The sequence below is a fragment of the Alexandromys fortis genome, unplaced genomic scaffold, assembly GCF_014885135.2.
Source record: "Alexandromys fortis isolate MF-2015 unplaced genomic scaffold, M_Fortis_MF-2015_v1.1 scaffold_38, whole genome shotgun sequence".
NCBI lineage: Eukaryota > Metazoa > Chordata > Mammalia > Rodentia > Cricetidae > Alexandromys > Alexandromys fortis.
In genome coordinates, this window is record NW_026067916.1 from 12230968 (window position 1) to 12245449 (window position 14482).

The 14482-nt window shown below is 47.2% G+C and overlaps 1 protein-coding gene and 1 long non-coding RNA gene across 3 annotated transcripts in view; one reads left to right on the forward strand and one right to left on the reverse strand.

Annotated features, from left to right (window-relative positions):
* The window catches only part of Fbxl13 (F-box and leucine rich repeat protein 13), a 159401-nt gene that overhangs the window by 16479 nt on the left and 128440 nt on the right, over positions 1 to 14482 (reverse strand). Inside the window, exon 18 of the mRNA XM_050139741.1 lies at positions 7400 to 7483. Within this exon, the coding sequence (XP_049995698.1) occupies positions 7400 to 7483 (84 nt within the window). The remainder of the gene's footprint in view (positions 1 to 7399; positions 7484 to 14482) is intronic.
* Positions 12382 to 14482, forward strand: part of LOC126500096 (uncharacterized) — a 5992-nt gene continuing 3891 nt past the window's right edge. The window contains exons 1-2 of one of the 2 annotated variants that reach the window (XR_007591250.1): positions 12382 to 12533; positions 13063 to 13147. This is a non-coding gene — a long non-coding RNA (uncharacterized lncRNA). The remainder of the gene's footprint in view (positions 12534 to 13062; positions 13148 to 14482) is intronic. The other variant, XR_007591249.1, reaches the window with a different exon arrangement.

The window sequence follows — 14482 nt, forward strand, 5'->3', positions numbered from 1 at the left end:
TGTTTGGTCTGTGAGGGACCGATCAGATGATTCGGTGGTAAAGGTGCTGGTTATGCAAGCCTAATGACCCATGTTCAACAACCAGGAACACAGTGGACAGAACAGATTCCTGAAGTCGCCCTCTGAGCCCACACACGCTGTGGCACACCTGATGTACACAGAGAGTGATAATAATTAATCAATAAAGGAGAACCTTGAAAGCGGGCTTTAAAGGGAGATGCAAGGCACCTCTTCAGCCCCGAGGTCCCACGCCTGCAGGCGTGTCTCAGCGTGCTCTCCTCCAGAGACAACTGCCAGGCTCTCCGCTGGCTCCAAAGCTGCTCCAGTCACTCACGTCAATCTTATTGTCCCCTTTACACTTCTTCCGAGTCAGTGCCTTACCGTGAAGACGGAAGGAGTATGGAATGCGACCAAGTTTGACTCCCTTCCAGGCTATCAGCCGATCTTGCTGTGCGGAACACTTCTACGGAGAATGTCCACGTCACCCCATGTCTCCTGCACTGAGTCGCAGTGTGGGGGCTAATAACCACATTCCTAAAATGGGGACCTCGCCGGGATCAAGTTTCACTCCTCTCTGTCGACTGTCACACCAGTGCTCTTTTGCCCAAACCCTGGTTTAACCCATCTCAACAGGTGGCAGCGTTGCCCCAAACTCCTCCCTCCGTCGTCCGCTCTCATGACCCTGTTTCCCTTGTCATGAGCCTAATAGGGCCGCATTAGTTGTCCTACAGAGTTGGAGTCTTTTTGTTTTGTTTTTCTCTCTGTTGCTAATTCTGGAAAAGCCATTGTGCTCTCAAGAACTAACTTCTTTAATAAAGATGAACTGGACTGGCACAAACTGAAACACAATTTCCCCAAGTCTACGTGATGCACTTGGGCCTCATACAGTCCTGACATGTGAAGGCGCATTTCCTCAGTGACAGCCTCCTTCCTACTGGGCATCGGAGCACCTGGGGGCCGGTCCTGGCTTTGGGCGTGTGCTCTGCAGAACCTGGAGCCCCGTCCTGGTGAGAATGGTCTCACTGCCCCCTCTGCTGGGAAGCCAGGCCTCCAAAGACATCCCTGCTCTTCAACAGGAAAAGAGCAGTATGGGAGGAAAGGGAACAAAGCCAAGGCCACGGCAAGCATCTGCAAAGCAGCTTCCATATTTCACATTGTCTAAAACTTACATGGCAATCTGGGAAAGAAATTTTGGCTTCAGCCTGCTCAGCTGTGGTCTACGAAGCCCAGTCATTCTTCCAGGCAGCAGGAATGACTCCAAACTCTTACTCCTCTCCCTTCGCTTTCTTATGTTCTCCTTGGATCTCCTTGGATGAAGCTGTTTGTGTAGCTACCTTACTGTCTGCATTGTGGGTAGCTTTAGAAGCCATGTCCAGTTATCCTTATGGCACTGATCCTTGGCCCATAGATGAAGGCTAGCTCACTGAGGAAGACTCCACAGAGAATGGAGACTCTTCTTAATGCAAGGGAGGAGAATGCACTCCTGCAGATGGCAGGTGGCTGGACTCTTTCCTTCCTGCACAAGCTAGGGGCCTTTTGGCTGGGTCCAGCATCACTGGATAAATTACTCAGCTCCCCTAGGTCTCGATGCTCTCCTCTGCAGCACGAGAAAATGTGCTACCTAAATTCTGGCACTTCGTGATCTGTTTGTTGGGAGCTTCAGTGGGTTAATACGCCAAAAGCAACTGCAAAGGTGCCTGGTCCACAGCTGACAGCTGGCCAACAGGACCTGGTACTATTATTGTCTCCAGACTCTCTCTGGCACGGCCAAATTTTTTAAATTGTGAAAAACGATAGTAAAAATATTTTAACTAGATACTCTCAATAAATACATATTAATGTACTTTGTAAATTATGTAGATATATAATTGATTAAACAGGTTTTAAGTATATATAAGCAAATACTATCAATAAAAATCTAATAGTCTTAGAAATTCTAGTATTTCCTTCTGACCCAAAATAGATTGCCTTGTTCATCTTCTGACTAACCTTTGGATGTCAGTAAATCTGGATGGTCACTGACATCACACACCCTGTTATAAGTTTGGACTGAAAGAGGGGAATTTTTTCTGGAGTATGCAGTGTGGTAGATGCATGGAAGGAAGGCACCAGGTGGAGAACTGGGGGACAGGGAGGTGAGCAATAAGCAATGATTGACGTGCACCCTGGAAGAGCAGGGAAAGAACAGAACAGTGTATCTCCTAGTGGGGAACTATGTTTTGGTAAGCAGAATTTGTTGGAAAAAAATCCAGAATAGTTTCTGGCTTCAGATCTTATCTACAAACTAGAAGTGGGCCAGCAGGACACAGGACAACAAGGACACCCACACTTTCCATTTCTCCATGGGAAGTGGTCCAGTGGACAAGAGGGGCAGGACAGAAGGGCTGCTGGGTTCTGTCCAGTCACCCTCACTACTTTTTGTCCTTTTTCTTACATTGTCTCTAGAAAATGACAACCGAGACCCACGGTCATCCAAGGACAGACAGTCTCTCTAAGAGACTCCAAGACATCTCTTAGACATTCCAGTGTCTCTAAGGCATTCCTGTGTCTCTAAGAGACTGAGTCTCAGGACTGTCAGTACGACTTTGCCCCTTCATCTTAGGATACAGTAGAACCAAAGATGTGTGTGGTCCAGGCTGGCCTCAAACTCCAGATCCTCCTGCCTCTGCCTCCTTCAGCAAACCCTACCAGCCTGCACCACCAGGCTCAGTAGTTAAGAGCGCTGCCTGCTCTTCCAAAGGTGCTGAGTTCAATTCCCAGCAACCACATGGTGGCTCACAACCACCTGTAATAAGATCTGGTGCCCTCTTGAGGAAGAGACCTGGTCAGTCGTCCTCATCAACTTAGATCATGAAACCCAGTATGAACAAGTTCAACAGAATCACCATATATGGGCTGCCCATGCCTGCTTCAGCATGGCCAGGGCATAAATTTCATTTTTCAGAATCAAAGATGATCTAGTCAAGGGAGGTTTCTAGCCTTGTAGAAAAGCTCAGACCTGGAACCTGTGGGCTTATGTGACTCTAACACATTTTTAACCTTAACTTTCCTCATCTGGAACAGCGAAATAAAAATATCTCTACCTATCTCACGGGCTTGGGGAAATTAGCAAGAGAGTCTTTTCTGTTGGCGCAAACAGCAGCCATCCCGAGAGCTGTCTTGTCTGTCGGCACTGACTCGGGAGTCATGGACCAGCCTGCCTGCCTGGGATGCCACCTGCTGTCAGGAGGGTTTCAGAAAGGAAATAAAGCAAGGAGAATCGACGCGGGCCTTGCAGAAATCATAACCCAGGGAGCGACGGCTCCCCCGAGCCACGCTGCAGGCGTCCTGATCACGTCAGGCACATCACAATGGACAAAACCTGCGTGTGTCACAGAGGGATCAAACACCGGCATAAACTCTACTATCATGGGAGGGTGGCGTCCCGTGCTTTCTTTCCTTGCCTTTTTACTTGGCCTGCAGGCAATCTGTCAGGTTTTGTTTAACTTTAGGCAAGTTTCATCTCACATGTGATAAACTAATATTCTGGGGGTAGCCTAGGGGCAGAAAAGGCCTCCTAAGGATTATCTTGCTTTTAACACGTTCTTCCCTGTGGACACTTGACCTGAGAATAACAGATGTTTGAGTCGGTTAGGAAGTGCAGGGAAACCAGTTCCCTACCAGTTCTCACGGTGGGAGTGGTCGGGAAGCCGGCACTTCGGTGGGGGTTACTCAGCTTCACCTGGTGCTTTGCCAGGAAAACATGGTACCCAGCACTCCAGAATCTCTTGGAACCTTCTGAGCTACGGGACTCTGAGAAGCTGTCGAATCCCATATCCTTTGAAGTCTGGCAAGTTTCAAATCCTGTTGGACTGCTTAAAATTGGAAACAGATTGGAGTCAAGGAGCAGCAGAGCGCCGAGCTCTCTGCTTTTGCTCCCAGTCGTTGGAGAAGCAATGATACCCAGATATCTGTGCCCCCACACCCGTTGATCCCACATCTCCTGACTCTCCTGGCATCTGCTGTTTGACTGTAAAGCTCAGAAGACTGTTCTCAGCATGGATGGTCCGTGCAACAGGGATTTCTAAATTACTCAGCAGGGATTTCTTCATTGTTCCAGGGTTTTGTGGCTGTTGCTTTTCAACGAGTACTGATGACCACCCCTTTAAATCGATCAAGAAATTACTTAGTTCCTCTTCTCAAACACTTTTTTAAAAATCTACAGGCTGAGCCCTCTAGGAGCTGCTTCATAGACCTTCTGGTCAACGCTTCCCGACACTAGCCTGTAGTGAAGGCAACAGCAGAGGCTTTTCTGGGCACTAGAGCCAGGTGCTGGAACACCAAGTCTGCTGTTCGACTCCCCCCCAGGACAGCTCGGAGTTGGCCGTACCACAGGCTATCCATGAAGGTCAGCTGACTAGGGCTCTTAACTGTTTCCCTTTCAACCCCTGAGCACAGCTTTATCCCTGGAGACTAGGTGTAGTTATCAAAATCTCCTACTTTGGTAATTTTTGCATGACTTAATCCTGGAAACTAAATAGAATCAGTGTTGTTGTTTTTTTTTTTTTAATAGTTGCTAAGGGGAGCTGACTCATCTAGCCCATCTTTGACAGTGGAAGCCAAGATGTATCAAAGGCGACCAAAATCAATTTTGGTTTAGCACCGGAGGGAGGAGCTATCAGTAAATAAAAGAGTGGTGAAAATCTTGCATAAACAATGTTTGGGGGTAATTAAAAGTGAGTGCAAGCAAACGATTTTAGATGAGGAAAGAGTCAGAGGAGGGTGACGCAACCTTGTTGTTAGAGTCCTGATAAATCTTCTGAAACTCCAGACAGACATGTCTGCAGCAGGCTGGTCAGAGACTGTTGAACAAGGTGGACCCTTGGACTATTGAAAAGCCAACACACATGCGTGCACGCGCACGCGTGCACACACACACACACACACACACACACACACACACACACACCAAAAACAAAAGGGAGGAGGGGGAAAATGGAGAGACGACGAGAAAGAAATTTTTTCCTGAGTAGAACATCTGATCTTTGTAACTGGAAATGAAATAATTCTGCATCTCATGTTTCTTTAAAAAGGTATCTTTAGGTTGCAGAAAATAAAGAGCAATTTTGAAAGTTTAGACTTTTGAAAAAGAAATACCAGCATTTCAGTGCGTGATCGTATCATTAACACACGAGCACACACTTTCGCCTAGAATTAAACTTGGGCACCACAGAGGAGTGGAGGAGACGCCTGGAGCCATGGATTAAACACAGCTGGCAGAAAGTAGGGCTCTCCTGATTCCTGGCTTCAGCTGTGCCCCAAGAAACATGTTTTCGGGGATGGATATTTGGAGGCTGACATCACAGGGGTGTGCTAGAATCCTTCTAAAAGATTGAGTTACCGGCCAGATACAACTGCCTCCTCTCTAAAGAATGGAACTCAGTATTAGAAATGTCAATATTTTTAACTTTTATTTGGGGCCTTCATTCATCCAGTAAAGACTTATTTAACGTCTATAATCACCTACACCTGAACGACCCCTACCACTAGCTACCAGTTCGGAGAAAGTCTTTTCTCCCAGGCGAACTGGAGTCATGTCGCAGAGTCTGGTTTCTCCCGGCATTTCGGTCAAATTCTGCTTTGTTTGTGCTCTCCCATTCACCTTATGATACCAGTCTTACTCGGGCCCGTGGATGAATGGATAAATGAGCCATCAGGTGGGTGCTTAAGTAGATGGTTCACACTGTGTATAAACATCATCAAAATATGGCGCTGTGTCTCAAATACACATAAAAATTGTTAACAGAGGTGTGCATACGCGTGTGTGCACGTGCACATGTGTGTGCATGTGTTTGCGTGCATGTGCGTGTGTGCATATGCGTGCGTGTGTGCATGTGCATTTGTGCATGTGTGTGCGTGTGCGTTTGTGCACGTGTGTGGGTGCGTGCATGTGCGTGTATGTGTGCGTGCTGATTTAGGACCAAGACTTGTCAAGAACAATCTAAGATATTCATAATGCTAAAATGTCACGTTAATACTGAGGCATCTTAATGGTGCACTTATTTGCGATGATGCTTGACGGTTTTGTTTTTAAATCTCTCATCTGTCACCTTTTTGATTTTTTTGAAAACCTGACTGTATCACGCTAATGGATAAGGCTTTGTGTAAGTGTGTGATTAACCAACATTTAAACCACAATTTACACAAATCTTTTGGCTTCTTTTCATAGAATTTTATGTGCACCCCAGCATCTGTAATTTCTTATTATAGACTTATAATCTTGTCCCATATGAAGGTTTTCACTTTCTGGCCCTTCATCTTGAAGCAGTTTTGTTTTCTGAATAGCTCTGCACTGGGCAGAGCTGGTGCGGGGACTAAACTTAGAAGGAACAGACCTGCTTCCCACCACAGCTTTAAAGATCCCTTATTTTTCGTTTCTTTCTCATTCAATGCATTCTCTCTCTCTCTCTCTCTCTCTCTCTCTCTCTCTCTCTCTCTCACACACACACACACACACACACACACACACACTGAAATGCTTAAGGTGCTAAAATAATTCCATTGTGGCTTACATGTACTTTACAGTTTCCTGCATGGTACTCGGGCCACGCCTATGGACCCTCTACCCTTCTCGAGAATTCCTCGAATGTCAGCTGAGCATGATAATTCATCTCGCTCACTCGCTCATGCTGTGCCTCTGTCGAAGGACACTGCGAACTGTGTGGATAACTCCCAAGAGTTAGAAAGTGTAGTCTCTAAACTCCCCCAATTTTCATGGTTAGACTTTCTAATATTTTAGTTTCTATTTTGTAAACTATTTTCTCTATGTGTGAAAACTTTGGGCCACGTAGAAGTGTATCATCTCCAGGTAGATGTCCCTATTGACCCTGCAAGCCTGGCACAAAGATGGGGACGAAATGAGGACACAAAGCTTCTTTGGCATCTCGGACCCTAGACCCGACCTGTACAATGTCTTAGTGACCTTTGTGTTAGAGACCAAAAACACCTGGCAAAAGCGGTTTAAGGGAGGAAGGTGGGCTCTGGCTCATGGCTTTAGGGAAACCTCGGTCCACAGAGATGGGGACGTATGGCAGCATTCACTGTGGCCACAGTGTGTGGCAGGGACTCCTCTCCTTATGCGGAGTAGACAGGCCAAACCCAGAGGGAAGTGGTCTACTCCGGCAGCCAGGCTGCACCTCCCAAAGGCTCCGTGCCTTCCAGATAGCACTGTAAGCTAAAGATTGGGTGTTCAGACAGGAGCCTGGGAGCAGCATTTAGCTTTAAATCATGACGCCTAGCGCAGACTCTGTGTATTGGGCGTTGGCTCCTGTCTGCCCGTTCTACTGTGACTTACAAAGTTTATTCAACTCCAGCTTCATTTTTAACCTTAGCCCCTTAGCAGGAACCCTCATCATCTTACCCGAATTCCAACGTCGGTGATGTTGATACACTCAGACAGAGAAAGTTCCTTCAGTCTCCTGTGTCTGGAAAGTGTGCTCAAGCCCTGAAAATATAAAGGTGATTTTGTGATTCAATTCAGTATGGGATGTATCCAAGAGACATCTGTACAAGCTAATGACTTAAAAGAGCAATCGTCTATGAAAGCCAAACAAAAGCACCTACCTTCCGGGTCATACTTCTTTACGTCTAACAAAGCATGGGCTATGTTGACAAGAAAATTACTAGTATTAATCACTATTAAACCATTAAATAAGAATTTCAGTTATCTCTAATACTTGAAAAAAAGCTACAGAGAGCTAAAAAACCCCTTAAGGAATCACCTGTTGCTACTGTGTAGAGACAGATGCTGTTGGAACCAACGTGAGCTGCTCCAAGTGCCTGAAGACACTTGATGCGGTTAATGAGTTTATCAGGCTCTTATTCATTCCTAGCCTAAGAAACTCAAAAGCGTTAGTTCATCTCATGAAGAGAAAGGGGAACAATCTTTATAAAGATCTAGCAACAATAGCAGCCACCAGTAGCCCACATCTTTCAGGTTTAAAGACAAGACAGCAGACTGCTCTCCTGGCCTCCCCTTGTGTAGACATGGTTATGCTAGGCCACTTCTCAGCCGTTTTCCCAAGAGCTGACTCAACGGCCCCCATGTGCACTGATGACGTGATGTTTCCACGTGACTGATGACGTGATATCTCTATGTGCACTGATGACGTGATGTCTCCTACATGAGTGATGACGTGATGTCTCCATGTGACTGATGACGTGATGTCTCCATGTGATTGATGACGTGATGTCTCCATGTGCACTGATGATGTGATGTCTCTTACGTGAGTGATGACGTGATGTCTCCTATATGAGTGATGACGTGATGTCTCCATGTGATGGATGACGTGATGTCTCCATGTGACTGATGACGTGATGTCTCCATGTGACGGATGACGTGATGTTTCTGACGTGACTGATGACGTGATGTCTCCGTGTGCACTGATGACGTCATGTCTCCGACGTGACTGATGATGTCGTATCTATGTGCATGGTGATTTGGTGAACTGGCTGGCAGCTGGGCATGTGTGCTTGTTTGCTGGTGCTAGAGACGAGCCTGGGGCCTTGACATGCCGGGCAGGTGCTCTCCTGAGACACAGCCTCAGCCTTTCTGTCTTGTTTTGCAGAGCTGCAGGCTGTGTGGGAATTCAAGGCTCCAGGTTTCCAGCAAGCACTTTGCTTCTCCATAGCCCAGAGAACTGAAGGATCCAAGATGCTCAGGAACCCACAGTGGGAAAGTGGCTTACACATCAGTAGCAGGTTCACCGAGGATTCTAAAGAAAGTGGGTATCAAGTCATCCTAACAAATCTGTACATCACACAGAGTGACAGAGGTAAACAGAGCTTTCCTGGTGTGGGGAACACATCGTCACACCAAGACTAAAATGCAAGAAAAATGGGACTTGTGTTCTAAGAGACATGTGAAGACCACACAGGAGACTGCCTCCAACTGGAAGGCAGAGGTGGTGGTCTAACAGAATTTCCAAAGATGAAGAGAACTCTGGGTTAACCCTAGAGATTGTGATTTTTGACCAGCAGTAAACAGCCTCTCAGGCGAGGAAATGGTATGAGCAGAGACTTCGTTTGGAAAGTGAGTTGCCTGGAAGTATTTCAGTTTGGGGTTACTGGGACCAGTGGGAAGGAAGACAGAACACTGTCGGGGACAGGTCCGTGCACGCAAGACATTTGAGAGCTGAAGGTTTCTTGAACGTCTCTCCAGGTTTTACATCTGGATTTGCTTAGCTAATGTAGACCGACATTGGCAATGAACTGGTTACTGAGTCAATTGGGATGGGGAGCCTGCTCTGGCCAAGTCATCCTGTCCCTGGCTTGGAACAGCACCAACGTAAATATCGAACATCTTCTTCCAGGTCTACATTGAAAACATACACAGCTCCAGAAAGGTTCAAGAACATCAGAAGGAATACCTTTCTGCCCCTTGCCTACATTCTTCGGTTCCACATCAGCTTTCAGGTGCCGCCTACCTGAGGTGCCATGCACTTTGGTGGTGGTGGTGGTGGTGGTTGTCACTGTATGTTGTCAGGGGTGAGGACAGCTCTTTGATTGGCCTGTGAGCCTCAGGGGTTTGCCTAGCTCTACTCCCCAGAGCATGCCACCATACCTGGCTTTCTATATGGAGTTCTGAGGCTTGCACCCGGATCCTCACGGATTGCAGACTGACCTCTCTCCCCAGCCCAGGGCACCTTCTGAAGCGCACACACCAGTTCTTGTGTGTAATGTCTCATACTCTGCGTTTGCCCGCTGACGCCACATCTCCTTGGGAGTCTCTGTGTCAGGCTGTTCCACCTTCAGGGAGGTCACAGGGTCACTTGGTTACTGTACCACTTCATTAGAAACACGGTTTCCTTCATTTACCACGTCTGTAGTGTGGGTCTCTCAGGGTATTAGAACACAGTTCAACAGTGACCTTCTGATCTATGGTTTTAGTATTTCTTGGTGATCCTTGCCTAAATAAGTTATTAAGTGCAGCTTTGTAAATTCTGTCCTTCATTTTAGACTTCTTAGCTGAACTTTACTTAAAACTTTGTTTTCTTACTGAACTTTCCCTTTAATTCTGCTAAAATTTTGGGGAGGTGCTTTAAATAAGTTAAAGCTCTTAGACCTGGTCTTGTCCCAAGTCATGTGTGGTATTACTTAGTAACTGTTTTATATACTGGGGATTGAACACCGGGCCTCATGAATTCTGGGTAACTTTCACTGAGTTACGCACTCAGCCACCTATAAATATGAGTTTAGCAACTGGCCCAAATTTTTGTTAAATGTATTTATGACATAAAGTCACTGTCTTTAATGGTAGAACTGTGTTTCTTGTTGGCAGAAGATAATATTGAGGGAGATTTCATGATGACGATCTCTCAGAATGAACAACTCTGTGATTTCTTAAACAATCGACCCCCGACATGTGAAAATTAAGCGGAGGAAAACGACCTAAACAGGTTAGCAGTGCGGTGATGAGGTTTTATCTCTTCATAACTCACGTGCATGGCCTTTCTTCTGAGATACTTAATTTTTATAAAAAGCCTGGAATATAGCCTAGGCATTATGGAATGTGAACACTGAAGCAAATATAATGTAACTTATCTGGCAGCCATGATGCTAGGTAGGAATCATCCTTGTGAATATTTGTTTCATCTCAGCACTCACCTTTATTCTTAGATTTATTTATTTATTCATTGTTCATTTTGAGACATGTTCTCACCGTATAACCCAGGAAACCCTGAGGTCCATACCCTCCTGCTCCAGCCTCCTGAGTGCCAGGCTACCAAGTGGAGGACACCATGCCTGTCTGAGCCGTACATGTGAATACAAGCCTACCAGACAGTGACCACGGAGAGCTTGACGCCATAACCTGCCCTGGGTCTTCATGCCTTCACAGCAGACAAGTTCATCAGTGGGGCCGTCTCCGCAGCCCTGGTCTGTTGTTCTGGACTGTGCAGACTATAGGCAGTTTATCAATGGGGCCTTCTCTGCAGCCCTGGTCTGTTGTTCTGGACTGTGCTGACTGTAGACAATTTATCAATGGGGCCGTCTCCACAGCCCTGGTCTGTTGTTCTGGACCGTGCTGACTGTAGACAATTTATCAATGGCGCCGTCTCCGCAGCCCTGCTCTGTTGTTCTGGACTGTGCTGACTGCGGACAGTTTATCAATGGGGCCGTCTCCGCAGCCCTGCTCTGTTGTTCTGGACTGTGCTGACTGTAGACAGTTTATCAATGGGGCCGTCTCCGCAGCCCTGGTCTGTTGTTCTAGACTGTGCTGACTTGCTCTTATCTTGCTGGCACACTGCAGATTCACGGCTGAAATACACTTTCTTCTGGAATTGTTTAAACTGAGAAGGATTTGTTCTTCCTGTTGCTACTCACATTCTGTTAGCAACAGCGAGTCAAACATATCCTTGGGAATACGCAGCATGTCGGTTAGCATCTGTGTAAAGTCGCTGATAAGACTACAATCCTCTTGAAAATGTATCTTAGGCTCCCAAACTACCTTCCCTTTGATAGTCTAATTAGCAATTTTGATTTTATAAAGAGATTTCCTCCTCAATTATCTTTGTTCTCTTTTCCTCACTTTATTGTAAGTGTGAATCCCGTGATCACATTTACTTTTCGTTTTCTTTGTTGTTGTTTTTTTTTTTTTAATATTTTTTCTCTCTGAGACTGCCTTACACTGTAACTCAAACTTTCCTGGAATTCACTATGTAGCACAGACTGGTCTCAAATTCATGGCAATCCTCCTGCCTCAGCCTCCTAAAGTACTGAAACTAAAGCTTGAGCCACTGCAGATAGCTCTGTGGTAACTTCTTTTTGAAATGTTATCAGTCTTTCTGATGGACTGGCCACCATACAGGCCCAAAGGCACCCAGCCTCTGCCCAGCGCTTAGACAGGTAGACTGTATCCGGGAGCCCAGCCTCTGCCCAGCGCTTACACAGGTAGACTGTATCCGGGAGCCCAGCCTCTGCCCAGCGCTTACACAGGTAGACTGTATCCGGGAAACCAGCCTCTGCCCAGCGCTTACACAGGGCGACTGTATCCGGGAAACCAGCCTCTGCCCAGCGCTTAGACAGGGCGACTGTATCCGGGAAACCAGCATCCCTGGTAGCTGGGCTTGGGGCAGCTCCATGAGACTGCTGCTCCCACCAGGGCGGAAGGAGAGAAGGGAATGACGGACATCCACCCTACTTCTCTGTAGAGTTTCCGTGGGCACTTGGCTGGACACAGGAGACAAGGCACAGTGACATCTGTGAGAGAAGCCAAGGAGGTCATGGGATCTGCAAATTCACATCCTGTCTTGGCTAGAGACGCGGACGAGAGGCCCATGTCCCTGGGGAGAACCACAGCTGGCTTCTTGTTCTCTATTTCTGAAAATTCAGAGCAAATTCATTTCTCATCTTTTCCTACAGCCTGGACCCCGAGGGAGCGCCTGGGCTTCCGGTTTTGTAGGCTGTGCGTCCCTGGACCTGGAGCTTTATCTGTGTGTGTTCCACGCAGCTGGGTGGTCTCCAGCAGGCGGGTCAGCGGATTAGGACGTGCAGCTGTGAGTACTCCCGCTCCAGCTCAGAGCAGAGCTGAGAAAAGGCGGAGTCTAAAGAAGCCTTAAGTGCGTGGTCGGGAGACAGGAGATGATGCCGGGTCCGCTCATTCACTGGCTCGGGTACACGCATCCTGAGCTTCCTGTGAACTGGGCATTAGCAGCAGGCACCTGAGAGGGCATGGCCAGCCTCCACCCTCACAGAGCCTGGAAAGCTGAGGAGGGGAACTGAGCAAATATTAAGAATAATGGGCCAAGTACTTTTTAACATAATTTCTTTTTTGAGTTTTTGGGAATTTCTTATCGTGCACCCTAATTCCACTCACTTCCTGGACCTCCCATATCCTCCTGTCGCCCCTGAAATGCCCCTGCAAAAGAAAATTTAAAAAAAAATCAAATCTAAACAAAACAAAAATCCTGTCTGCTCCCCCATCTTTCCCACCTCTTCCTTCGTCCTGGTGGCACTGGGGGTTATGCCGTGTCTCGCAGGAGACCCTTTCATCCAATCCAGTGTGACTTGTGGTGTTTATTGCAGTGACTCACTGGTCTGGTTCAAGGCTTCCAGTTTCTCATCCACCTCATCTCTGGATCCTCACGAGAACTCCTGAGCTATCTTGCAGGTATTGTTCCACAGGACCGGCCCCTTCACGAGCTCCAGCAGGTCACGGGTGGGTTAGGTGTTAGGGTGGGCCTGGGTGGTAGCCGAGCTGGGTCACTGGGGCCGGGCCACCTGCCTCAGGGGAGAGGGCAGAGCTGTCTCCCCTACACCCATGCCATTAGGGTCAGCTCTCCCTCTACCGTGGTGAGAGGTAGCGCCATCTCTCCTGAGTGTGGGGGCCAACTCTCTCACTGTAGTGTCCAGCAAAGGGTGGGACCGGCTCAGTGTGGCCCTCTGATCTCATCTCGCATCGTTCCTATGCCCCCAGAGGGGACCACAGACTTCAGGAGAGCTGTCCCACTCTGAACAATGAGACAGCAGGGCCAGTAGCAAATGGCTTCATCATAGTTTAGTTGTTGCTTGTTCGTCTTCGTTTTGATTAAAAATATCGTAAACTAGCCTGGTGACTTACAATTCAAATTAACATGGGAACTGAATTGGATTAGATTTGCATTTCCTGCAATTCTATTTGAAAATGATTGGTGTGCTTTCAAAACTTTTAAGAAGGTCTCTAAGTAGGCAACAGGTACAAGGATGCTATACTGTAAAGGAGCAGCAATAACTACAGGACATTAGACACGAACAACAAACACTCAGCTAACATCCATGCAGAGAATTATGTCGCCACACGGTTTTTCTGAAAGAAAGGACATATTGTCAGACCTGGTGGTGTGGGCCTATAAGGCAGCTCTCAGGAGTCTGAAGCATGACCTTTAACTGTCAAGGCCTGTGTGGGCTACAAGGCGAGCTCAAGGCCAGCCTGGGAGATTTCACAAGACCCTATCTCAAAACAAAGGTGTGAGGAAGGGTGGGGTGTAACCTGACGGAGTCAGAACCTGCTCAAGCCTGAACGAGCCCTCAATTTAATCTCTGGTATGGAAAAACAGCAAGCAAGCAAGGAAGAAAAGGAGAGAGGAAAGGAGGGAGGAGGGGAGAGGAGGGAGGGGAAGAAGGAAGAAAACATAAAAACCCATTTGATATTGTCTAGAAATGTCTAGATAGAGAAGTGATTTCCTGATCATTATGGACAGTATGACCAATGCTTAATATAGAAAAATTATTCCAAAATATGGGCAGGCAATCTCGCTCTGTCAAGATCCCCTAATTTCCTACGTAGGAACACGCAGAATGGAAGGAGGAGTATCCAGGCACACGTGTACAGACCCCACATCCCAGGCACATGTGTACCCCACATCCCAGGCAGACGTGTACACACCCCGCATCCCAGGCACACGTGTACACACCCCGCATCCCAGGCAGACGTGTACACACCCCACATCCCAGGCACACGTGTATA